This window comes from Eublepharis macularius, chromosome 12, assembly GCF_028583425.1.
Source record: "Eublepharis macularius isolate TG4126 chromosome 12, MPM_Emac_v1.0, whole genome shotgun sequence".
Taxonomy (NCBI): Eukaryota; Metazoa; Chordata; class Lepidosauria; order Squamata; family Eublepharidae; genus Eublepharis; species Eublepharis macularius.
The window spans coordinates 38678448-38705986 of NC_072801.1; the positions used below are offsets into that span (position 1 = coordinate 38678448).

Here is a 27539-nt window from a genome sequence, read left to right on the forward strand (position 1 = left end):
CACTTTTGCCAGAAGAAAGGGAGGTGGAGAAGGCTTTTTGTCCCTTTTCTCATTATCTCATTATCATGCCAAGGATGCTGATTAAGCTATAGTTTTTGGTCGCATTGTGAGTGACGTTGTTACACCAGGGGATGCTGGGTAAACCATATAGTTTTGGCTGAATGCTAGAGCATCCCTCACAGCATGGTGATGTTATTTTCAGGTTGTGCTGGTTGCTGATTGTATGCTCCCCCATAAGCACCATCTCCTGCTGGTTGCTATGCTATAACTAGCAACTCTAGCCCACCATTTGGCTGCCTAACTCAGTTCTCATATTGTCTTTCATTCTCTTTCTTTCAAGTCTTCTTCCCGTGTACTTTGAGAGAGAGAGAGAGAGAGAGAGAGAGAGAGAGAGAGAGAGAGAGAGAGAGAGAGAGAGAGAGAGAGAGCATGGACTAGATGTGAGTGGGACATAATTGGGGTATCTTAATATCAAAGATTCTAAGGCCATCATCTTTATTTTTTACTTGCCAAATATTTTGCTGCCCACAGCCTTTTAAATTGTATTTCCATCTTGCTTTTGATCTTTAGATTTTTAGTTAATACAATCAATATTTTTAGAACAACTGCCTCATTCTTTATGGCAAAATACTGCATCAATTTGCTATCTGTGTATAAAAGGCCCAGGCCCCATAAACTGCGAGTTTGCGATCCCTCCTGCTCTTTGGTTAATACCAGTGGTCCATCTTGTTCAGCATCCTGTATCACACAATGGCCAATGAACAGGGTGTAGAGCAGCTCATGTCTTGCCAGTTCTGAGCTCCATGAAGCACATGGCTGAGTGTCACTGTAAACTGAGTGCTGGTGGACTGTCCAGGAAAACAAAACCTTCTTATCCAATTGCCAAACAAATAAATTACACAATAGTGGTGTAGATAAATTTGTGGTATAGTGTGTGTGTGAATGATGCAAATACTTTTTTAGGAGACAAAGTGATGATGAGTAGTTTTGGAAAAGAAAAGATTTCATGTTACTGACTGCCCCTCGTATTTGTCAACAAAAATATATTTCTTCCATGTAATAGACATGACAGGCTTCCCAAAAATGTGTACTGGGGAGAGTTGTGATGTGAAAGATAAATATTTTGAGCAGACTGTACTAGACTGACACATGAAGGTTTTTAAAATAGCTTTTAACTATGTGAACATGTTCCTAGGGTATTTAAGCGTAAGATTTATCAGAAGAGTCAATAAAAATAAAGTCTATCTTCACAAAGACCAAAATCCGAAGAAATGTTTCCTGGTCGCCACTAGGGGGGGATGGAGGTAAAGTTACGAATTTTAGGACTATAAACGCCATTGTCTCATTTCTGGAGCCAACTAGTGGATTCATCTTAAAACAGCAATAGCTCATGACTTTTAGTGATGCCTACAATTATTTTATCAGATCAGAGAGTTATCGATCTAATTTTATTACCTTTTTACCCTACTATTCCGTCCAAGGAGCTCAGAATTCTGTGAGGTAGGCTAGGCTGACCCAGAGACTGTGAGTTCATTCAGAGCATTTTATGGCTGAGTAAGGACTTGAACCTCAGAGCCAAGCTACAAGTGACGCCTGACACAGGTTGGACACTTGTCAGCTTCCCTCAAGTTTTGATGGGAAATGTAGGCATCCTGGTCTTGCAGCAGCAATGGAGAGCCAAGCTGTAAAACCAGGACGCCTATATTTCCCATCAAAACTTGAGGTAAGCTGACAAGTGTCCAACCTGTGTCAGGTGTCACTTGTAGCTTGGCTCTCAGATCCGAAACAGACGTGACGAGTTACCTAAGTTCAACCTGGGTTTCCTTACCTCAAGGTTTGATGGGAAATGTAGGCATCCTTGCAAGTGCATCGCTGCATTTCTCCTTCCCCTGCTTGCGTGGCCCGGAGCTACATAGCCCCACATGCTCTGCCTCCCCCCACCGTCGCACTGAGCGTCGCTTCATCTCCCCCCACCTCGCCTGGACCAGCCCCCACCGAGCGACACCGGGCTGCACCGGGAGAGTGGGAGGAAAGGCTCCCAGAGCATGCTGCATCTCCCCCTCACTCTGACGGCTCCCACCAGAAGCCGCGCAGCCCAGAACTGCGGGGACTGGGCCACATGAGGGGAGGGGGGGAGATGAAGTGACACTCAGTGCGAGGGGTGAGGGAGGCAGAGAACGTGGGGCTATGTAGCTCCAGGCCACGCAAGCCTCCGCTTCAGCACAGCCATGTTCTCGGTGACATTAGATGACCAGGCGGTTTAATGCCGTGGCCTTTTTGCGCTACGCTGCACTTCTTTGCTCCGGTTGCAAAGGGCTCTGCTTGCCCAGCCATTCCTTGAGCACCCCTTTGCCCGCTTAGACGTTTCTCTCCCCCTCCCTCTTCCCTTTGCAAGAGAGCCGCATTCTTTTGCATTGCACCCAGCCAAAAAAAAGAGAGAGAGAGAGTGGGGGGGGGGCGAAGAGGACTGACTGATGAGGCCTTAAAGCAGAAGAACGCAAATTAACCTTCAGGCAGAAGGTTAATTAGGCAGAGCACGTGGGGCTATGTAGCTCCAGGCCACGCAAGCCTCCCCCCCCCAGTCGCACTGAGCATCACTTCATCTCCCCCCCTCCCCTCGTCTGGCCCAGTCCCTGCAGTTCTGGGATGCACGGCTTCTGGTGGGAGCCGGGCGAGTGAGGGGGAGTGCAGCATGCTCCGGGAGCCTTTCCTCCTGCTCTCCCGGTGCAGCCCAGTGTTGCTCTGTGAGGGCTGGGCCAGGCGAGGGGGGGGAGATGAAGCGACACTCAGTGCGATGGGGGGGGGGGAGGCAGAGCACGTGGGGCTATGTAGCTCCAGGCCACGCAAGCCTCCGCTTCAGCACAGCCGTGTTCTCGGTGACATTAGATGACCAGGCGGTTTAATGCCGTGGCCTTTTTGCGCTACGCTGTACTTCTTTGCTCCGGTTGCAAAGGGCTCTGCTTGCCCAGCCATTCCTCGAGCACCCCTTTGCCCGCTTAGACGTTTCTCTCCCCCTCCCTCTTCCCTTTGCAAGAGAGCCGCATTCTTTTGCATTGCACCCAGCCAAAAAAGAGAGAGAGAGAGAGTGGGGGGGGGGGGGCGAAGAGGACTGACTGATGAGGCCTTAAAGCAGAAGAACGCAAATTAACCTTCAGGCAGAAGGTTAATTAGGCAGAGCACGTGGGGCTATGTAGCTCCAGGCCACGCAAGCCTCCCCCCCCCAGTCGCACTGAGCATCACTTCATCTCCCCCCCTCCCCTCGTCTGGCCCAGTCCCCGCAGTTCTGGGATGCACGGCTTCTGGTGGGAGCCGGGCGAGTGAGGGGGAGTGCAGCATGCTCCGGGAGCCTTTCCTCCTGCTCTCCCGGTGCAGCCCAGTGTTGCTCTGTGAGGGCTGGGCCAGGCGAGGGGGGGGAGATGAAGCGACACTCAGTGCGATGGGGGGGGGGAGGCAGAGCACGTGGGGCTATGTAGCTCCAGGCCACGCAAGCCTCCGCTTCAGCACAGCCGTGTTCTCGGTGACATTAGATGACCAGGCGGTTTAATGCCGTGGCCTTTTTGCGCTACGCTGTACTTCTTTGCTCCGGTTGCAAAGGGCTCTGCTTGCCCAGCCATTCCTCAAGCACCCCTTTGCCCGCTTAGACGTTTCTCTCCCCCTCCCTCTTCCCTTTGCAAGAGAGCCGCATTCTTTTGCATTGCACCCAGCCAAAAAAAAGAGAGAGAGAGAGTTGGGGGGGGGCGAAGAGGACTGACTGATGAGGCCTTAAAGCAGAAGAACGCAAATTAACCTTCAGGCAGAAGGTTAATTAGGCAGAGCACGTGGGGCTATGTAGCTCCAGGCCACGCAAGCCTCCCCCCCCCAGTCGCACTGAGCATCACTTCATCTCCCCCTCTCCCCTCGTCTGGCCCAGTCCCCGCAGTTCTGGGATGCACGGCTTCTGGTGGGAGCCGGGCGAGTGAGGGGGAGTGCAGCATGCTCCGGGAGCCTTTCCTCCTGCTCTCCCGGTGCAGCCCAGTGTTGCTCTGTGAGGGCTGGGCCAGGCGAGGGGGGGGGAGATGAAGCGACACTCAGTGCGATGGGGGGGGGAGGCAGAGCACGTGGGGCTATGTAACTCCAGGCCACGCAAGCAGGGGAAGGAGAAATGCAGTGATCCACCTACAAGGACGCCTACATTTCCCGTCAAACCTCGAGGTAAGGAAAGCCAGGTTGAATTAGGTAACTCGTCACATCTGTTTCGGCTCTCTGTCTTCCTGGGCCTGGTCTGAAACTAGTCACTTCTACCTCATTGGTACTACATTGTATACTCTGGATTAGATCCCATGGAAAATTTCAATGGGCACAACAGTCCTTGCATAGTCAGCAGCAGTAAAATTACTCCTCACTGGCCATTTATACACTGATGTACCCTGGATTAGAAACTTGCAAGAAGTGTGTTTTCCTCTCACTGTATAGGGTTCCCAGGTCTCTATAACCTCCTGGTGGGAGGTGGGGGACCTGGGATTTACCTGTCGTAGCATCCTTGCATGTGTGCTCCTGGAGAGGCGTGATGATGTCACTTCTGGGAAGTGACATCATTATGCCAACCATGGGCATGCTCCCATGCTTTGCATGGGCCTAATTCTGGTCCATTTGAGCCCCAAATTGGTCCCAACAGAGCGCAGGAACACACCTGTGGCTGGTGTGATGACATCACTTTGGGAAGTGATGTCATTGCACCCTGCTGGAAGCGTTCCTGGTGTGCACTTTCCTGGGTTGCTTGCCGCTGGCGGGCAATCGCCTGGGGGTTTGCCACCTCCCTCTGATCATCAGTGATGGGTGGGCAACCGGCCAAACCCCAGGAGATAAACAGCAGCAGATAGTCCTACTTCCCCACAGCTTTTGCACACCACCAGGGGGGTCCTCAACTTTTCTTCTGTCTTTCACAAACCTGCTTTGCTGTGATTCTTTGAGAAAGATCATAGCAAAAACAGGCTGGCTGCTGTATGGATGGGAAGATTTGGATCTTTCAGGCCCTGTCCACAGAACAACCATTTCCTCTGCCCTTGTGGCTTCCATTTCCTCTCCCTGACACCAGGGGGCTTTTAATTTTTTTTTAAAAAAATGGCAAATAGCACGTTGATAAAATGATATATTGATTTGTTGCTAGCAGGTTTAAAAAATCTCAGAAAAAAACCCCTCTCACAGAGCGCATGGAGGGTAGGGTTGATAGCCATTGTTTTGTTCAAATCCTAGAGCATCACACTGATGTCACATCAATGGCACAATGTCATTTCTGGCAAATACCTGGAAGTGACTGTCAGTGTAGTGCTACTTTACCCCCATTCCCACTTGGCCCTCAGCAGGCAGATGGACGACAGGCAGGGAGACAGGGAGGTCTCCCTAGTATGGGGAATGGCCACCATGAGGACTGGGGCAGAGAAAATGAAGGGAAACCCACCATCTGCAGGCCTCACTGCTGCTTTGTTGCATTGGCAGCTGCAGCAACAAGGGGATGTCTGAAGGAAAGCGTCACCGTGTCGAAAAGCCCACTGCCGGCTTGTTCTAAGTGACGGTAGTGACATTCCCCTCTATCTTTTCCATATGTACAAAGTTTTCGACAGTTTCAAAAGTAACAGTTTCTATTGTACAGGCTGGTATTCCATCAGCTCATTGTTATTTTGTTAAAAACTATGCTGAAATGCTGTATGTAGCTGCTGCCCTTGCACTACGCTTATGCAAGTGGAGCTGTCCTAAGTGTAGTTTCCTTTCCACTCACACATTGCTGGGTCCGACCCTCTAGAGCCTATCAGGTTGGACTTGTCTATACTAGCAACACTGTAAGTTAGAAAGTTTGTAACACTTTTGAATAAGCAAGTTTTATTGCCCTAGTTCAAGAACCCACTATTCTTTGTCCTTGAGCTGCAGGCACATCATCCTCATCCAGAAATGAGGTCATAAGCAACTGGGAGAGCATGGAGATGATTAATTTATTATCATTATCATCTTCCAGGTTTAAAATACAATAAAGAATGCATATATTTAATACATACATTTTATAAAAATATTTCCCATTTCTTTACTGTTCCAATAGATTAATACAAAGCAGCCGTCAAATTACCAAAAGATTTGCTGTCTGACTCCTTTTCTTCTCTGGAAGATAGCTAGTCAGTTTAGCCTTCCAAATAACTTTCGTTCGTACTCTTTCGTATCAGGAATCACATCGGGATTTTGCAAGCAAAATTCTGGCAGCTATAATCATATACAAAACTAATTGTCTGCTTCTAATTTCAATATTTGTAATATAACAGTGAAGAATAATTAAAGGGGCAAAAGGCAAATTAATTTCTGTTTTCATGTTAATTCCTTCGGCCATTCTATACAGTGTTACCGTCAGGCATGATCAGTATAAATGGTGTGTGTGTGTGCAGATTCTTCTGAGCAAATTCAACAATTAGAATTATAGCTGGGAATCATTTTATGGGATCTGCTAGGGGGAACAGACCCACTCATCATTATTAGATGGCAATATTCTCTGAGATTACAGCACCATAATGAATTGCTTTGGCTAAACAGAATTCCCCCTCCCCAATGTCTTGGATATCTGATCATATAATTTTCATTCGTGCTGTTTCAGTCTGTTCAGCAAGTCCTTAACAATATATTTAAAATATATAAAATATCTAGCAATGTTTACAACTCTGAAAAAAGAAAACCTCTTATGGGTAAAGATTATTCTGAAATGTATTGTTCTTATATATCGCAAAAAGAAACCTATTCTCAAACTTACCTGGCTATATACTATACAACTGCCCACCATTCAATTCCCAAAAGAAAATTCCTTGCATATAGAAACCTAAATATCAGCAATAAATTTTCTAGTCTAGCTTTCCCCCCATAAGCTAGTTTCCAAAGAAGGGATTTCTTTTCCTTGCTTTCTAATTTTGTTAAGGGTCTGCTCAGAGGAGAAAGTGGTGTAGGGTCAGGGTCTTATCTTGACATGGTGTAGGGAAAAGGATTTATGCATGGAGAACTTGGGTGCTTCTCTTCCCTGGCTCGAGTGGTTTCAAGAAACATTGCCTGTTCAGTGTTAAGGGCTAAGCTTACTAAGGCGTGTCACGGGACAGGTGCACAAGTTTTAGCTAACCCTAAAGAGCCAGTCTGTGTGTCTGTATGCAGCAATCTTCCTAACCACAGGTACATCATCATCATCCCATCAACACAAATGCCGCTGTGACTCATCTGACAAGTTGATCTTATGTTATTGAAAGTTTGACAATTAATGGCTTAACCACTCACTTGAGGATTTTGTTCCAGCAGATTCCCAGAGGCTCTGGACACTCCATTTCACCATTTCTATTGTGAGAAAATAAAGAATGTGTTATTTCTCCTTTGCGCACACACCCTTCTCCAGCGAGACATTCCATCTCTGCCACTAATTACTGTTAATTAAAACTTGCTACGAGAATTTAGGTGCCCAATGAGAACCAAAAATGACATGGGGTGAGGGCAATCAAACCTATACAGGTTAAAGGTGGGTATACCACAAATGTACAGAAATGCTTGACTTCTAAGAAGATAGCTGTGCATTTCCGCGAATACCGAAACTATCCATTACAGTGTAAGAAAACACACACACAAACATCGACAGAACAAACAAGGCTGTATAAAGAAAAGTGTACAAAAATATACGTTTTCAACCATACAATCATCTGCCATATTGCTTTCTTTATATGTATCATGAATCTTCCTCTTTCTGTGTACAATTGTATTTGACAGTGCACCCCTAAATCAAAGGTCTTAGAAGGGTGTAACTCTGTTTATGATGGAACTGTAAATTTATTTTCTTGGAACAGGGCTCTTGATGGCTTGAGGCCTCACAAAGTCCCCATGCTTTAGTGGAAGCTGTTGAATCTCAGTAGCAGCATTTCTCTGACCATCTGCAGAATGCCTTTCCACACTCCATTAAGGGAAGACAATCATCATAGGCAATAAATATGCCATAGGCAACATTAGAGACAAAATCTCCAGAAATTTTGAAGCCATATGGTGGTGATAGTGTAGGGAGATAGGATCATAAAATGCATCATTTCTAACTTAGCATATAGAAGATGTACTACCTAAATTTAAAAGTATAGAGAGAAAGCTACAAACTGCTTGCCATGTTATATGTAGGAAAATATGAAAATAGTTGAATACAGAAAAAACAATTTCTGTAAAGAAAAGGAAGTGCATTATCTGTACAGAAAGTCTCAGGATAAGTTCCTTATAGGATAAGTTCCAATAGGACAATATTTGGATATCGTTGAAAAGTACTGAACTATTCAATAATATATTTTCACACATCACAATATATTAATTGTGGAAAAAATTAGTCACAATTAAGCAATAAATATATGCTTCAAAATACGTTTCTTTTGTTGTTTCTGGGCAATCACAACTCTAAGCAAGTTTTCTTTTCTACACATTTGCTGCACATCTGGACCTAGTCGAGTCTGGCATATAACTGTTGAATTCTTTTGTAAATTGGATGGCTAACTCTGGCTTGGGAAATTCCTGTAGTGTTGGGGGCTGTGCTAGGGGGCAAAACTCAATGGGGGCTATGATGTTATGTCCAAGTAAAAGATCAGCTCCTCCAATTCCTCGCCTTCCTGTGATATTACCTCCGAGATTCAAAATTTAAATTTCCTACCTCATATCACTTCTTCCACCTTTCTCCCTCCCCACCTTAAATCACTTGTAGGCTTCTGTATGCATATATTCTGAATCTCTCACTGACCCAATAATCCTGAATATTTGTCCTGGTATAACTGGCTGCTATGCAGTTATGTTTGACTCAACCAAAAATTCCCTCAAAACCTCTTCATTTTTTTCTGTTAGAGAGAAAAATCCATTTTGAAGGCCCATAGGATACCAGTCAACAGTTTTCCCAGCCCTCTCTGAATCTCCATCTGTCCTCTAGCCTTGATTACCTTAACAGACAATAAATGGTTTCTCCTAATCTCTATGGTATACCATTGGATAGCCATAAGTCCTAGAGCATTCACCAGTTAGCCACTCTATGACTTCCATTTCTACAATATACCATAGAAGTAGCTCTCCAAAGCTACCATTTACTCTAAGGGAACTTACCTGTGTAGTCTAGAGATTGGTTGTAATTCTGAGAGAACTCCAGACTAGACATGGGCATGAACAGCATTACGAACAGAAAAAACCCACAAACAGCCCAATTTGCCGCCTGCCAGCTGATAGTTTAAAGGGATCTTTAAAGGGCCAGGTAAGTGGGTTTGAGGGGAGGGGGAGCTAAGGGGGTTGGGGGAGTTCTGGCCCCCACGAACAATGAACATGTCCGGCAACAGTCCATGTTCTTTGTTCGTGGATGGCACCGAATGACGAACAGGGTGTTCGGGTTTTTTTTTCTGTTCGTGCCCATGTCTACTCCAGACCCCACCTTGAGGTGGGTAATCCTATTTGTAACAACTGACTTTGCTCCTCCTTCTACCTTGAGGTTCAGCAACGATCTAATTTGGTATCCTGGAAAGCTGCATACCCCCAATGTTGGCAGTATTGGCTCACTAAGGGCCTCTGCTTTACCTGCTTTGAGCATATCAGGTTGAAATAAATCAATTTGGTATTAGAAGCAATGAGAAAAAATACCAAAAGATTTGGGATATTTCAGTTCAGAAAAAATGATGACAAAAGGAAACATGATAGAGGTTTACAGAATTATACACAGTGTAGAAAAAACTTTCTCAAACTATGAAAAACTGGGGACAGCCAATTATGGTAACAACCATAGATTCATGGCTGACTTCTTCACACAACACACTGCCACAAGAGGTAGTGAACACCACTAGCTTAGATGGTTCTAAACTGGATTACACAATTTCTGAAGAGTAGGTCCACCAGGAGATATTAACTATGAAGACCTTTATAGTCGATATACCCCTGGACGAGGTATTGCTGGGGGACATCAGAGGTGTTGGCCTTTGCTCCTCTTGTGAGCCTTTAGAGGCACCAGGTTGGCCACTGTGGGAAACAGAATACTGGACTAGATGAACCTTGGATCTGATCCAGCTGGGCTCTTCTTACACCATTAGAGAAACAAGATTGCTGGAGATAGCTTCCTTGTCTCATCTACTGTTAATCTCTGCTTTCCCTGACTTGCCTTTGGCAGCCAGGTATCTCAGCTGCTCCTCCATTCAAGCCCCAGAGACACTAAAGGCACAATCAGATAAAAACAGCTGACAATCTCAAGCTTTCTTTGCTTGAGCATGTGCATAATTCTCAAAAATCAGAACCTGATTTATATATGCAGGTGGAATGAGGAGGCAGAATGGACAGACTGCACCACTTTGGGCTTCTGGTGGGGAGATCTATTTTTGCTTAAAAGCCACAATGCCAAAAGAAAACGAGTATAAGCAAGTGAATGACTGGACCTTTCATCTAATGTGCTAGTGTGGTTTTCCTGCCTGCCCTTGAAGTAGCATTCAAAAATGGGTCTCTTCTCCTGGTTTGACATGGAGTGTCCTTTCCACCATTCCAGTTTACCATAGCATTCTGCTGCAGAGATAGATCCAGTGCTGCATTTGAAAATCCTGGATCTTTTTCAGTTATGACAATAATCCGAACAGCCTTAGCCTTGAAAGATCTCTGTCCCAATTCATGTACCTTGCAGCTTTTCTATTGGAGAAGCAAGAATAAGTGGAAGTTGTAACGGAATACGCAATCACCATTTTTTGGGTGTCTGTTTTGTATCTGATTTGCATCACGCGTTTGAGCACACAATCCTTCAGACTTTCCCACACACATCGGGGCTTTGATCTTGCTCAATTTAACATAACTGGTTTCAGACTTAATGAGAAGGGCAGATGAACGCCAACATATGAGCTGTATGCTGGAGTCCGTACAAGTCTTCCAAATTATTGGCAATTTTATCATTTGTTCTTGATCGCCTTTCACCTATCTTGTCACTTTCTGGTAAGTCTGGACCTACCCAAGAACACTCCATTTAAGACCCTAATACTTGGTTTAAAAAAGGAAAAATGATTTTCTTATCTATTCAGTAAAGAATAAGTAAAAGCACGCTGGAATGAGGCCATCATTGCCTTTGGGGTGGAGGAAAGGTTAATGAAATTTTGACAGTAAGGATTTAAACTGTTTCTAAGAGCCAAGTCCTCCCGGGTTTCAACATAAGAACACACAAGTTCTGAAATTACCGCAGGCGGTTATGAAAAATCATTTTCTCCACACCCAAGTGCAGATACACAAGACAGCAAAGCTGGTTTAAAGGATCTTAGAAGGGGGAGGGGGGAGCCTTAAGAAAACATCAGAAGCATATTGAGGTGCAATAGGCAACCGTTTCCAAATCCCCTTCACCTAGAGGCTTTCACCTGGTAGACATAAGCTACTCCCAAGGAGCAAAGAAGTGTTACAAGCTGAATTTAGGATACCGGGCCTGCGTTACTGGAACACACAGCAGTTAAAGGGAAGTGGGAGCTCAAAGAAATCTCAAGCGGCTGCTGTGAAAGGGAATGATGTTGATCTCAGCCAGTTTTTGGGGGCAAGGCAAAGAAATGAAGGGAGGGGGCAGGAACAGCTCCCCAACGAATGTTTCTGAAATATGGCAGGGTTAGGCACAGCCCAGAAGCTACAAAGACCCCACAGAATGTCAGGAGTTAGTTTCCCCCCTGCCTCACACTCACATTATGTACCTCACATTTCTTGAGTCAGCTGTCAAGTGTGAAAGTGTGCTGTCACACAAAAGCTCATATTGAAATAAACATTATTAGTCTTTAGGTGCCATCGGACAGTTTAGCGTAGTGGATAAGTGTGAGACTCTAATCTGGAGAACCGGGTTTGATTCTCTATTCCTCCACTTGAAGCCAGCTGGGCCAGTCACAGCTGGGCCAGTCACAGCTTCTAGGAGTTCTCTCAGCTCCACCTACCTTACCGGATGATTATAGTTGTGGGGATAATAATGGCATACTTTGTAACCCGCTCTTAGTGGGTTTTAAGTCATCCTGAAGGACGGTATTTATTTATTACATTTCTAGACTGCCCTCCCCGTCGGACAGGCTCAGGGTGGTATAACAACATACAATTTATAGCATACAGTTTAAAACAATAAAAACATTATAAATAAACATTTTAAATGATTCCATGTGCAATAAAATTTCTCAAGTGGCAGATATAAATATTAAAATTCAGCATTTTAGGCACAGGGCTTAGTTCTTACATAATGACCTGCGTCACACTTTATGAGCTCCTGCATGGGTTGTGGACGGTCTTCAGTGGTATGGCTGGCAAGAGGACAGCCTAGCCCCCACCAAATGCCTGGTGGAAAGATAACAAATATTGCTGGGGCCTAGTCTCCTCAGACAGAGAGTTCCACCAGATCGGAGCCAGGACTGAAAAGGCCCTGGCTCTGGTAGAGGCCAGACGAACCTCCCTGGGGCCAGGGACCATCAGCAACGGCTTATTAGCTGATCGAAGCGATCTCTGGAGAACATATGGGGAGAGGCGTATATAAATCGTTATTATTATTATTTTAGTCACCTTCTTAACCATTCAGCCATTCCCTTTCTCTCAAAAGTTTACATATACATGCAGCCAGAGTCATGCACAAATGCCAGCTTCTGTGGATGCACATCTATATTTACTTAACCATCATCAGAACATTCTGATTTTTAGCAGTAGAGCTGTAGCCTGAAAAATCCAGTCCAATCTAGATTGACTTAGTAAATGGCTTATAATTACGGTACTAACAAGTTGATCAGTTTTGGCTACTTGATGTTGGTAAAAACAAATGCAGCCAACTGGGGGAGGGAAGGAAATCAAAGAAATACATGGATATTCTTCTCAGAAGTGTCTAAACAATAATGGAAAGAACAAGGTGTTTTTTTCACCCCACAGAAAGCTTCTCAAGATACAGTAAGCAGTTTTGGCTTCACAGCCTTAATTTGTGCCCCGACTGAGCTATCTGGACGTATCTTGTGACACACTGGCAAGAGCATCTACACTGGGGCCACCAGCTATACCAGAGCAGTCAACCAGAACTCTGTCTAGAGCAGTACGTTTTTATTAATAGAAATTACTGAAAGCTGTATCTCCATAGAAAGTTATAAATAAAGCACTATGCTCTTTGTTGAAAGCAGCGTTTCACTGTGTGTTGACAAAGCAAGTACAGACCACTGCAACCTGTTGATTTTTAAAAACATGTTCTAGTTTATTATGTCAAAAATTACTATTTAAAAACAGAATGAAGTGTCCTTTAAAAAAACAAATCAATACACAAAACCATAAATCAAGATGGAACAGGAGTCATTCACAAAGCCCCATGTGTTGCCTTCGCTTTGTTACAATTTGGGGGGAGGGGGGACCTTTAGGGAGATGTCTGTCTAATATCAGAGAACAGCCCAGAAGTGGAATTTTCAGACAGGTTATGTTTTAAAAGAAAAACAACAAATGTGATGCGGAAAGAGATCTGAAAAACTCGTGTCAACTCAAATTTGTTGTTTTGATGCAAACTGTCTGCATGGTGCTTTTGGAGTGTGACACAGCTCAGGAGGGGAAGAGGGTTGACAGGCTTCAAGTAACTAATCTGGGTTTGTTTCACCACACCTTCACTTCAGATCATTCTTGACAAAGGGATCAAAGAGCACCAGAAGGAAAAAAATACTTCTCTTGAAGGATCCCACAGTTCTCCAAAACACCCCCAAGTCATAACACTATCAAATCATGCAATTGTATTTTCAGCAGGAATGCTCTGAAGAGTCACATGTCTTGGGATAATAAACTGCATGTCTTCTGTTTTTTGTCCAACAGACAGCTACAGGAAGGGAAATGGAGGTTACAGGTTTATCCCCCAAGGCTAAATTAACTTTTGAAACAGATTTAAAATGCTACATTTTCAATGTATGGTTTCAGGATCCAAGCATTTTTATGTACCTAACAGTGCAACCTTTTTTCCCCCACTGAAAAAGGGAATGTTAAGAGCAAAGTATCTGTGATTATGGTTCTCACCCTAATCTCTCTTTGCATGCTGTTCTCCTGCAAAGTAAATTGTATGGCCATGGCATTAATAGGTTTGTTTTCATTTTTAAAAACTTGCTAAAATTAAGGAACATGTTTTTAAAAATTTATTTGGGGGGAGTGGGAGAGAAGAGGAATACAACCAAGAAGATTTTTCAACAGTCTTTGCAGACTTAGTATTTTAGTTTCAGACCTAGCGGAAAATAAACATGCAGAATATTAATTCTGTACGAAGGATGTAGAGATTCATAGACAATCAATTTCTTACAGAAATTGAAATTTGGAAAATATTAGCTTCACAATAAGCACACACACACACCCTTTTAAGAGATGTGAAAAAGGGGAGAAATAATTTTTGGTAACTCACTCCTCAACAAATTAATCAGATTCTAAGATGACTTTGAGGGTGGATATGAGAAATGCAGGTATCTCTACAGTTCTTCAAACATTTACCTGGGGGGGAAAGGAGGCAAGGAAAACAAAAAAGACAAAAACAAAAACAAAATGCAAAATTGTTTCCTTAGAGATGAGTGATGCTGCTCTTGTGTTCATCAATGCACTAGAATTGATACCTTCCCCATGCCTTTGGCTATTGCTTCCCCCTGGAAATCTGAATCTGGGGGATGAGTGATTACAATGTCCAACACCTGGCAGGTGGTGACCAACATATAAAGCCCATAAGACATCCCCCCGCCCCCAGAGCATTCAGTCAATCACACAACAAGAATGGGCTTTGCATTCATTCTTTCTTTTCATTGTCTTCTGGAACTCCGGGGTCAGTGGGAGGCTCCTCGACCATGGCGCTATTGCTCTCTGACCCGGTGTTGCTGTCGCTGGTTCCTTCCTCTGCCATGCTTTCGGCTCCTTCTTGGCCACTTTCCTTGTCTTCTGGTGTGGATGTCCCTTCCCCGTTCTGCTGTGTCTCGAGTGCTTCCTCTGGAGGAGGCTCCTCTGTCAAAGAGACATATGTCAATGAGGTATCCTTCTGCTAAACATCTGTAGGTGTTGCAGCCCACTTTATCCCTAGGGCTTAGGGGCAGAACAGCAGATCTGCAGGAAGGAACTGGGTGGTGGTGGTGGGGAGTTCAAAGTTTTCTCAAACTGATGTGGCCCTAAAACTCTTTTTTATAACTAAAAGCTCCAGTTTTTAAATTTCATCTGTTGTCTGCCCTTCTCTACCCAGCCGTCTGCGGGTACCTAAAAGAAATGTTTGCAGTTGCCTTTACCTGTCTCCATGGGAGTATTTCCCTCTTCTTTCTTCTCCTCGCCCTTGCTTCCTGATTGCTCCTCCTCAGTGCCAGCACTATTCTGATTGCGTTCGGCTTGCTCTGCAGCTTCTTTCTCCCGTTCCTCTTGTCGCTTGCGGGCCTGTTCCTCTGCTTGAGCTATTTCTGCAGCTATTTTCTCCATGTCCACCTCTACCTTCAGGCTGCACAGCTAAGGGTGAGAGGAAAAAAGCCCTATTACTTCTGAACCCCATGCTCTCACTGGGTTGTTTTGTCATCCTGTCCTAAGGCTTGCATTGTTTCTCTGCCCTGAAGTCACCAGGTGAGCCACTTTCTCAACTTTTGAGCAGTCAAGCTAACCCAGCACCCTTTGGCAAAATAGCAATCCACCTTGTAAGTACTCCTGTCTTATTGGCTGTTGAGATAATACTTATGAAGCACTTGGTACATTTTACAGTACAGTAAGGATACCACATTATGATATTAAAGATATTGGCTGCAGAGCCCATTTTATATAGCTAAAACCTGCTTTTAAAATGGAAAGTTGCTATTCCCCAGTTTCTGTGTGCATGTGTATGTGCAGTCAAGTTGCAATCAATTTATGGTGATCCCAGCAAAGGGCTTTCAAGGCAAGTGAGAAGCAGAGGTGGTTTGCCATTGTCCTCTACAGAGTCTGCCTTGGTGGTTGCTCATCCAAGACCAGATGAGATCGGGCCATATCACGCCCCCTTCCTTCCTTCCTTGGTTTCTAACAAAACAAAAAAAGCCTAGCCAGTAAAGTTAAATGTTGGGAGGGGGAAATAAGTCTCTCCCCCTCAATACAACCAGTCCCTCTGGGCTGAAGGCAAAACTTAGGCGTAAGGAGGCTGGGGACCAAAAGGGCAATTGTGACAACTTTAACCACAGCTCTGTCTGTGATCTTAGGGGATAGAGTGGCTGTTGCTCTGTCCAACTTTTGACTAGACAGAGTAGGGAGGAAGGACAGGATTTGAGGGTGTGGAACTGTCCCTTTCAAATCTACCTTTGCTCTTCTAAAAAGATCAGGGCGGCTAACAACAAAGAAGTGGTATAGCCCAGACACAGACTTGCCCTACTCACTGAGAACTAGGCCACATCAGCAAAACAAACAAACCCACCCCACAAAAGCTTTGTGCATTCTGTGCTTTCCGGACTTTGGGACCTAGCACTGGCTGGCTAGCTGCTGTTTCCCCTTTCTTCCATCCTACATACAGAACATACATGGCAGAACCATACCCTCTTGAGTTCATTGTTAAAGGATTCTGTACTTTCCAAGAACTTCCTTTTCTTTTCCTGGTGACGTTCTTCTATTTGCAGGAGCTCAGCTTCCAGTTTCCGCTGGAGAAAAAAAGAACAACAAAAGGATACAAGATGAACACATGCTTGTAACAAATGTCATATCGAATGTAAATGTTACTGTACTTGGGGAGGGGAAAATACAGAATTTCAAAGATTAAAAAAAAAGTTTAATTCTGAAAAAATATGGTAATTAAGTTTAACCAGAGTAAAACTATTAATTGCAGATTTCTGTGGCTACTCAGAACTCTTTGAAACCTGAATGCCTTGCAGAATCACAATTCAAAGGGTTAAGTTGGAAGGAAACCCTGACTACTGAACTGGTTTATGTCTGTAGTGTAGTTATGCCTTTTAATTTCTGCCAAAAAGGAAAGCTGAATTAATTTTCAGAAGCATGCTGGTACTAAATGTTTCCCAAATAGAATTAGACTGCTAAGCCAAACATATATGTTTACATATTAAAATTCTCCCCCCTGCCTTTTCCCTAAAAGGCTCATGGTGGCACGCATGCACCTCCATCCCCACAGCCAAACACAACAAAATCACTACATATGAGAACAGATTAACAATGAAAACCACTACAATAATTAACTGCCGACTGTTAACAACAACAGTCTTCAGCCATTCTAAAACAACCATAGCCACAGGCACCCAGGCAAAATCCTGCAGATAAAGGAACAGTGTATGTCATTTCTTAGAAAGAAATGAGATTCTTCTTACTCCTTCCACCTAGTTGTGCCACATGATCTGAGCGATAACTCAGAAAACCCACAATCAACCAAAGAAGACTGAAGAAGAGGATCAGACAGCGAGAAGTAATTCAGTATGTGAGTGGTGGCCGTCATAATTCCAAGGGTCTCGGCCACAAGGGCCAAAGAGACCAATCTGAAGGCAGCTTTAGAATTCCAACAAATGGGGGCTTCTGATGCCTTTGGTACAACATCTACCCTTAACCTGGCATCCAAGCTGACCCGCATAATATAGATATTCTATCAGCCAAGAATCTAGCAAAATTGTCACTAGGAACTTCATTAACTTACACAAATGTTCATGTCAACAGATCATAGCTCACCCTAAAGAATCGTACAGGACAAGCATCTACTCATGCAAGGATGGTGTGTGTTGTGTTGTGTGTGTGTGTGTGTGGGAGCTTTCATTGTCCCCATCACCAGTACTCGATGGATCTGCAAACATGCTCTATGGTGGGTTCTACCTGATTTGGCTCCATATTTCAACCAACAATATGACAGTAATTTCCTAAGCAGTTGCAAAACCCCAGAACTCTCTAATCAACCAGGGGGCCAAGGAGGATAGCCCCCAGTAATTCAGCATCTCATGCTGCCACAATGCCTCTAGAAGTTACTTCTCTGTTTCAAAAACTTCTGAGGAGGGGGAGAGGTAAGCCACTGGGCCCTGTGGTCAAAGGGGGGCAGGGTAGATCATCTTAAGTTCTCTACTACCCTTGCAAAGAGATGGAAGGCAGAAGTTTCTTGGAGGTGAGTTCAACACTATAGAATAACAGCAGAAGTTTCTTGGAGGTGGGTTCAACACTTAGGATTAGGGTATTTGCAACTGTCCTTTATGGTACCAGAAGAGTACCATGCAATTTCTACTCTATTTAGCAACTGGGGAAGTTAAAAAACACTTATGAAGAAATTGGTTCTGGCATTTACATGCTAAAAAGATGCACCACCGCCTTTGAAAGAAGCAACTCCCTGTTTCACCCAGTTCAAGAAGTGTATTGTTACAACATAGAATGGCATGTACAGGAATACCTGGAGAATTAGTCCACACCTTTGTTATATCTGATCCACAAGTAGATTCCACAGAATACATATGAAGCACTGAGTATTGGACCTCACCCCTTTACCTCTCCCAAAGTCAAGAAGAGGTTAGCTCTGTAGGCAAAAAAAAAATTCACAGGCCTAGTGTGTGCGCGCAGGTCCATCACTTCAAGTGAAACTCCTGTAGAGAGACAGCCCCCATCTACACACATTGCATTCACCCAGACTCAACACACATATTAATAGCTTTCAGATCTCCAAACTTTACCTGATGAACCATTAAAGACTGGACCTGTCGTTTGAGAACTTGCATCCGTGCTGTGGTGACCACTGATCGGACATCTGGCACTACACTTTCGCTCAGGATCTCGCTGATTAAACGGTGGTTTCTTTGGAAACGAGCTGTGGCCGTGTGTTTCATAGAAAACCCATCATCATAATCTGAAACAAATGCAGCGAGTTACAGGAGGTGTAAAAGCAACTTGTATGCTGCTACCTTTGCTTTGCTTTAGAGGGAAGACTGCTGCACCTCAACCTTCCATTCCTCCCCTTACCTCCTGCTACTACTACACCATTATGTGACACTTTCAAGCGCTCCGAAATCTTGATTTTTAGAAGCAAAAATACACTGTTAAAATATACACGGAGTATTCTTAAAACTGCTCTCTTTCTTTGTTTCGTTTTTATTCCACCCATTCTCCAAAGAGCTCAGGCCAGAATATATGGTTGTTTCTTCTTCCTGGGGTAGGCTGAGAAAGAATGGTTAGCCCCAAGTCACACAATGAGTTTCGAGGCAAGGATTGTTGTGAGGATAACAACAACACACTTTGTAAACTGCTCTGGGTGTTAAGCTGTCCTGAAGGGTGGTATATAAATTGAATGTTGTTGTTGTTATTGTGGAGATAAAATGAAGGAGAGGAGGATCATGTAAGCCATTTTGGATCCCCATTGGCAAGAAAGGTGGGGTATAAATAAAGTAAAATAAAAATCATTGATAAAGTCATTATTCCATGCTGAATATATATGTACATCAGCTTCCCTTGCAAATCTCAATACAACCATCTTTAGTCAATTTAATCTGTTGCTTAAAAAGTCTCAGAGCAAGGTATTTTTCCTAAGGTTTGCCTATAACCTCTGTCTCAGTAATAAAATGATTTGAAGCTATTTTACTTTCCCGACATTCTATAGAAGTTTAATCATTTTAATGTTTTATAGGCTTTACTGATTGTATAGATGTGAGCCACTTTGAGGTCCTGATGGGCAGGAAAATGAGATTATTTTTAAAATCAAGTTTAAAAAGTATTTCAAGTGTTTCAAATCCTATGAATTTGTTCCCCTAATGGTAAAGCCATGCTCTGGTGGAAGCGATATGCTCTACTGAAGCATTATTTGGATAGGGTGAGATGGCTGGCTTAGCCACATATTCTGATCCAAGATCATCAAGAGGCTTAAAGCTAAGAATCTGATCCTACCAGTCAGTAGTATCATAGCTGCATTTCCCACCAATTGTACCTTCTGAACTGTCTTCAAAGGCAGCCATGGGTAAGGTGTGTTACAGTAGTCTAACTGGATATGACTGCTGTCAATTTCCTCCTTCTCAAAAAAGGGCTGCAGCTGGCAGACTAGCTGAAGTTGGCCAAAGACGCTATCTGATGTTCCATCTGTAGGCTAGGATCTAATACCACCCCCAAGCTGAGAACCTGCCCCATAAGCGGCACTGCAACCCCATTTTGAACAAGCAGCACTCCCTGGTTGGCGCTATTATTATCTGGATTAATATTCAGTTTTTTGGTCCTCACCAAAACCATTACTGCCTTCAGAAATTCTTTCAGAACATTCACTATCCCATTTGATGTAGCTAAAAAGGAGAAGTGGGGATGGGTTTCTATGCAGTATTAATGATCTTTCTTCCACTCTCCAGATGATCTCTCCCAGCAGTTTCACATAGATGTTGAAAAGCTTGGAGGACAAAATAAAACCCAGCAGGATTCCACAGCACAAATGCCACAGGCTCAGCATTAGCACATTCTGGTACTAGTACAGCTGGTCTGGAACAGGGCTTCCAAAGTATGGCACCCAGACATCCATCCTGCCAACGAATCCCAAAGGATACCATGAAGGCTGCCATGATCATAAAGTAAGCTTCACTCTCTTGCCTCTCTATATATGAAGGCAACCGAGGCAGTTTCAATCAAGGCCAGTCAGTCTCAAAAGGCAAGAAAAGGGTTTTTTAAGCGGCCAAAACAATGCACCCCATTCAAGAAAACCTGGAGTTTGTTGTCCTCCAACCACTTGCCTTCCTTGCCCTCAGAATATTTCCTACTGGAAGGTAGTTACTTAGCTGGGCAATTCCTTAAAATGTAATAAGCCATGCAGGTCAAGGGTTTTGCACAAAAATGGTAGACAAACTGAGGTCTATATCCTTAGACCACCCCCAAAAAAATTATCCAAGGAATTTGCACTGAGGTCTGATAACAGTAAAAGTTGTATTTTAATGTTATTGTTACAAGAGATCCTTTGCAACAGACCAATAAACTGAACTGAATGGATAAGGTAAATACTTTGTCTTTCTTGCAGCTGTGGAAGATGAACAATGAGGTGACGGTGACTGGAAAAGCAAACAGAGAAACCTACGGGAAAGATTAACTTGATTTGAAATATGAGCTGTTTCTTTTGCACAGCAACTATGTGTTAAAAAAAGATCCTTTGACCAAAATGTCAGATACAATGAAAAAAAAAATACAGACAACTGGTGCTGTGGTCATTCTGCAGATAAATCTTCACATGTTGACAAAGGAAACACAAAGTGTAAGCTTTTGGCACAATCGTAGGAACCCTTGTTGCCCTTTTCTATTTCCCACAATAATGGTTAATACTAAATGGTAATCTCACACCCAGCCATAGGCCCATCCCCACAACTGACAAACAAGCAGCCATCACTGATAAAACAAACAACAAAGGTAGATCCTCAGAAGTGTTTTTTTGGAGAGGGGAGGATAAATGCCAGGTGTGGGTTTGGCCTTGTATCTAAATGTAACATTTGTGGATTGGGTTTCAAAAAGGAACGCCCTGAATTCTAGGCTATCCTTTCTAACCACTGAATACAGATTAATAAAAGGAAAAAGAGCAATGCAACGACTTCCTGTTCCATACCAGGCCTCACCCCTTTCTTAATTTGTAAAATGAGAGGGATATTGTGAATGTATGAGGGAACATTACTTGGATTTGGTTCACACATACAGAAGAATGACATTTTATTCATACCCTGCCTTCCTCCCCGAAGGGGACTTAGAGAGGCCTACATTGTTCTCCTTACCTCCATTTTATCCTCACAACAACCCTGTAAAGTAGGTTAGGCTGAGTGTGTGAGTCTAGCCCAAGGTCACTCAGCATACTTCCAGGTAAGAAGGGGAATTTGGACCTGGGCCTCCCAGATCCTAGTTTGACACTAACCACACTGGGAACTAAGAGGTAGAATGAGTGTTTGGGATGATGCAAGGCAGCACCTCTAGTTTAACACAGGGCTCGCCATAGACTGCTCTTTTCGCTCTTCCAGTTGCTGTCATCTCCTTGTATGCACATATTCTACAACTTTAACAGGGAACAGACTGCACCACTTCAGACCGCAGGAGAACCACATTCTGGAATTCTCCTTGATACTCAAAGACACTGCAAAACAGAAAACCAACACAGCAAGCAAACAGAGAATCTTCCTCTCTGCTGAGGTATGCTTCTTATGTGCATGGAAGCTTTTATGTGAAGGAACATTCAGCGCTGGAACCCACCACCTGCCATTTGAAGTGGCATACATGAACAAGGCCTTACATGTCACAAGAAGTGCCCTGAGAGCCCTTTCTGCTAAGTTAGGCATATGTCAGTAGACTGTACTACAGCAATGAACACAAGATCTGGGGCTTGAACAGTTGTGAAAATGAAGGACTTTTTCTTACAAGGCAAAATAATGCAATGTGATTTCTTGAAAAAAATGCCATTTCTCAGCTGTCAGGGTGCTACTTAAAGAATGATATACTCTGTGAAACAGCCTAAAGACAGCTATAAAGTTGCTACATTTTTTTTTAAAAAAATTGGGGTTTAACAAAATGGGGCTTGATGTTTCTAGGGCAGATGCTGAACCCCTAGTGGATTTGCTGCAGTCTGGTCCTTTTGATGTGAGAAGTATATTATCAAAGACTGCTTTCACACACGTTGGATAATGCACTTTCAATGCACCTCCGTGATCATTTGCAACTGGATTTTCCTGTGTGAAACAGGAAAATCCAGTTGTGAGCGAAGGTGAAAATGAACTGAAAGTGCATTATTCAATATGTGTGAAAATAGCAAGAGTGGATTCAGCAAATGGGGGTGGGGGGGCAGTGCTGGAAAAGTATGGGACAGTCCACTGCCCAGTCGTGGTGGCGGCGGAACAGTTTGCTTTCACTTGGTTCTGTGGACAGGAAAGGGGTCTGTTACCTGGGGCTTCTGCTCACCGCTCTACAAAAAAGAGAACAAGGCTTATTGTGCCAAGATAAAGGGCCCATACTCAAGATCATTTAAGGCAAAATAGTTAAAAGCATCCATTCAACAAGCTGGGTGACAGTTGGTCCTTTCAATGCACGTACTGTGTGAGCTGGGGATTCCACTTAGATGGATCGAGGTATGAGGCTGAGGAGTGTGGTGTGTCTCCTCTGCTGTACACTAATGCAGTGCACAAAGAAGAAAAAAAACTCTGAAGTCTAGAAAACCCTTGTGGGGAAAGAGGCTAAAGTTGTATACCCATTCCTTGGGTATCAAGGAGCCCTCCACTGACAGTGCATGAATCCTGTCCCTACTGAGGAGAGGGAACTCAGAAAGTCTTTTTGCTGTAGTAGGAGTCCCCGAACTTTTTGAGCCTGTGGGCAATTTTGAGACATGGGGGCAGGTGCCACTAAAATATCTGCCATAGAAGGTAAAGCCCTGCATAAAGACACACACAAGAGGAAAGGGGATCGAGAATACCAGCATACACTCACAGAAGGCAGCCAAGGGGGAAAGGGAGGATCTCTTTCTCTCTCACACACACACATACCAAGGGGGGGGGGATGGGGTGCCATGAGCCCCCAGTGCCTCATGGCCGATCTGCAGGTCCTGTTTAAAGGATTTTGGTTCCTTCTCTAGTAATCAGTGGAGAGGATCCATGTGAAAAGCTCCTTTATTTGTATGCAGGCAGCCAGTGGCTGGTTCTTGCCTTCACAATGGCCCTGTCTACTTTTCTGAAGCACATGGTGGGCACCTGGGGAAGTCTGTGGGGGCTACTGGTGCCCAAAGCAACACTGGGAAACTCTGTGCTATAGGAGATGCCCAGAATCCTTTTTGGCATAACCTGGAACCAGGGCAGGGTAGTATACGATCAGCTTTGCTTACTTCAGTCATATCTCATACAGCTCTTTGCCTTGGAATTAGGTCTCATGGCTATGTATGGCCCAACAGAAAAGCACCTTTTTTAAACTAAAAATTCTGTTTCCTCAGGTTTACAGTTAGTAGACTAAAAACAAAATTGAGGCTCAGTATATCAATCAACACAAACCTAACTACTCTGCAGGGATGGTGAGGCAAAGGGTATTCATATCCTTATGCTTGGGGGGGGCGGGGAGCTCTTTTGGATACTTCCTTGGATATAGGGGCCATGGTGCAGCGGTAGAGCATCTGCTTCACATGCCATCCCTGCCATCCTCCATTTTTAAAAAAGGAGGGTCAGGTAGCAGATGATCTGAAAAACCGCTGCCTGGCAGTCTGGAGATCTGTTGCCAGTCAGAGCAGACAGCAGTGACTGCGACAGACTAACAACGCGGCATAAGGCAACCTTTATGTGACCGAAGTACGAACAACGGCACTGACAAGGTTATTATTTCAAAGCAAGGAGGTCTGTCACAAGCTTGGCGCCAGATCTCAAAGGAGGGTTAAAGCTGATATAGCTAGCCTAGCACAGTGGTTATAGATACAGGCTGATTTGGGAAGCCTACAGGCTCAGAGATAAGAACTCAGTGGGTGGCTTTAGCCCTGAAACAGGAAGATAAAAATAATACTTGAATCTATACAGAACAGAGTGCCCTTGAGGGATACCAGTGGGGTGGAGAGTAAAGCGGCTCTCAGCCCTGAGAGTTACTCTGCCCCTTATTATGCATCTCAGTGATCCTTATCATAAGCATTTATGATTTAGATGTATTTATTTATTAGAATTTTAACCCCGCCTTTCTCCCAAGGAATTCAGGGCAGCATACTTCAGAGCTTTCCTTCTATCTGGTATCAACAACCCTATGAGGACAGATTGGGATGAGAGAAATAGCCCGTAACCTTCTTGGCAAAGTGGGCAATCTGAACATGGGTCCCTCCAGTCCTAGTCTGATGTTCTGACCACGGTACCACACTGGTTCTCAGACAGCGATTGCTGGAATTTGGTACACTATCGTGGGGAAGGTAAAGCGTGATTCTGACACTGTGTGGTCCAGGCCACACTAACAGGGATCCTGCAGGGAGGGTGTGTATATGTGCTGAAACATGTCTACGTATGCAAGGGCTCTTACAACTTTATGGTCTGAGCCCACCCAAGGCCAAAATGAAAACTAAGAACAGCTGACAGCAAATCTAACTCGTTTCAGAGATGCAAAATTATTAGAAAATATACAAATCAATCCTCCAAATGTTGCATCAATTCTCTGAAAAATTGCTCCCCCACCAGTCTGCCAAGAGTTTTGCCCCATTCAAAGGTATGAGCAGGGGAGCATCCCACTTCTTGGGCCAAGCAAGACATGCACAGTCAGAAGCAGCGTGCCCACCTGCGTATGATTATGCGTAACAGAGAAGGCTGCTTTTTTTCCAGTCATTCATCTGAATTCGCTGGACTTGACCCAGCATTTCAGCAAGCAAGGCGGTTTTAATCTCTGGCAAAAATTATGGGAAATCTGAGCCACTCTTGGCTTACACTTTACCGATTTTCTGCATAGACCAACTCCCTGGCTTCAGGTTGCCTGAAAGCTACTAGGCTGTTCCCAAGGATTCCCTTTGGATTCCCTGCCCCCTTACACCTTTTGAATGCAAATCACATAACCTGGATCACAGAATGGCCAGGGCCCCTGGAATTTTAGTCCCCCCCCACCCCTGCATTTTTCATGGAACATTATTTGTTCTAATCTAACTTGTGAAAAGTGTCATGGACTCTGCAAGAATGGGGCGGAATGGGACAGATTCTGCTAGTACTTGGCCCCAAGTGACAAAATTTACACAGTGTTAGCCAGCTGACACCTCCCCCATATGAATCCAGACTACTATACCATAGTGAGACAATAGATAACAGGATGGATCCTACCCCTCTCTTACCTTTCCACTGAACCAAGTTTATTTATTAAAATATTTATATCTCACCTTTCTTTCTGGCTCAAATTTGAAGCCTTCCTCCAATCTAAGGCACTTTCCTCCATCAACTGGCTCTCCCACTGAAGGAAGAACTACTTAAGTTGGAGCAAGGTTACTTAGAAGATGGTTGGATCCACCCCAGTACCTCCAAAAGTGCCAGCTAAACCAGCCAGTCCATAGGGTTCAGACAACCAAGCCAAGTTACAATGCAAAAAGATACCGAATAAGACAGTCAGCATTGTCTCGGGAACACTTCCTTCCCTTTTGCAAAGTGTGAGATATGTCAAGCCCTGAGCAAACCCATCAACCAAGTCAGCCCAAGGATATTTAACTGCATGCAACCCAATATCCTCTGATCAGCCCTGATGCTCCTGAAGAAACACTTACCCTGGCCCCAAAAGAGTTTAAGTCTGGGCCCAGGAAGGGAATTAGTACTGAAAGGCCCTGACTCATGGGGCTTAAGGCCAAGGTAAGGCAAGAAAAGCTAGCACTTCTGAACTAGCTACTGTTCAGTGTAACCCCAGAATGATGGCCAGGTGGCCACACCCGAAGAACCACTGACCACTGTGCAGGTCTGTAATCTTCATGCAATGGAAGTTTTCAACAAGTTTTAAACTACCATGTACAGTGAAAGGTGCAATGCTTTACAAAAGAGGGTCAGTTTCCTGCAGGTACCAGTTTTGAAATCTGTGAGAGAAAGAGTAGACGTGCCTTTGCATGTAAGAGTGTTCAACAGAGAGACCAACTGAGATTTTGTGTATATGGCCAAATAACACCGGCACTAGGCTAAACAAGAGCCCCAATCCTATTATTTTTACCTGTCTGTCCTTCCATCACACAAATATAGACATTTGAATTTTATTGCAGAATTCTGCAATTTCTCAGCTTTAAGATTCCCCCTCCCCCCAGCAAAAGCAAGCTATTATCATCCCAGTGTATTTATAAGGCAGGATCCTGCATTAATGGCAACCCCTTCCCTTGCCTTGGTGCAAGAACAGTCTTTTGCATTAGGGGAAGGCTCCTTGCACTAGAAGACAGCGTCACTGTTTGCTGATGAAACTCATACATTAAAGAGCAAGTTAAGGATTGTAAATGGAACTTCCATGGAACACAGAGTGGAGGCTTTGAGCTCTGCATAGTTCTTAACCCACAGGTGCTCACTTGTTGACTTAGCTCTGATGTATTTGAAGCACTTTGCTTTTCCATAGTTCAAAGTAGTTTGACAGTCTATGTTTAAATAAATGGCTAGCGGAAATATGTAAAGTAAGAAACAAGTGATTAACTGCACAATCCTAAGGGATGGGTTAGAAGTGCTCAGGGAGTTGCATCATCGTAACTTGCACTTATATGGGCGTAACTCCCCCTTTGCTGGCGGCCAGGCAAGGTGCACCCCCACCATGAGCTGGCAGCGGCCAGGACAGGCGGCTGGCTGGAGACATGAGTGAGGCTTAAGTCCCTGCGCCAGCACTGGGGGGGGGGGGGGGGAGAGGCCAGGGAGTGAGGCACAACTTAGTCAGCTCCAAAAGCCGCTCCAAGCCCAGGAATGCCCACTGCAGCGGTGGAAACTTGCACCGTGAAAAACAGTAGCACAGTCCATTAGCGCTCATTGTATGAGGAAAACTTGCTCGCTGGCCCAACACCCGGCCCTGCACAAGCGGCTCAGTGGAACACAGGATGCCAACTACCACTGGAACCAATTAGTGTGCGGCTGCATGGCAGCCACACTCCCCTCTACATGCCCATTCAGCTCCCTGGGTGCCCTACATAACGTTAGGCGAGGACGCCCATGAACTCAGGTAAGTTGGCAGCCAAAGGC

General features: G+C 44.4%; 1 protein-coding gene across 2 annotated transcripts in view; it reads right to left on the reverse strand.

Moving 5' to 3' along the window:
* Nucleotides 1-13179: 13179 nt before the first annotated feature.
* SMARCE1 (SWI/SNF related, matrix associated, actin dependent regulator of chromatin, subfamily e, member 1) overlaps nucleotides 13180-27539 on the reverse strand; it is a 35360-nt gene continuing 21000 nt past the window's right edge. For both annotated transcript variants that reach the window (XM_054993172.1, XM_054993171.1), the window contains exons 8-11: nucleotides 18603-18775; nucleotides 16491-16592; nucleotides 15237-15447; nucleotides 13180-14961 (exon numbers count right to left, since the gene is read on the reverse strand). In XM_054993172.1, the coding sequence (XP_054849147.1) occupies nucleotides 14750-14961; nucleotides 15237-15447; nucleotides 16491-16592; nucleotides 18603-18775 (698 nt within the window). In that variant the 3' untranslated portion in view covers nucleotides 13180-14749. The remainder of the gene's footprint in view (nucleotides 14962-15236; nucleotides 15448-16490; nucleotides 16593-18602; nucleotides 18776-27539) is intronic.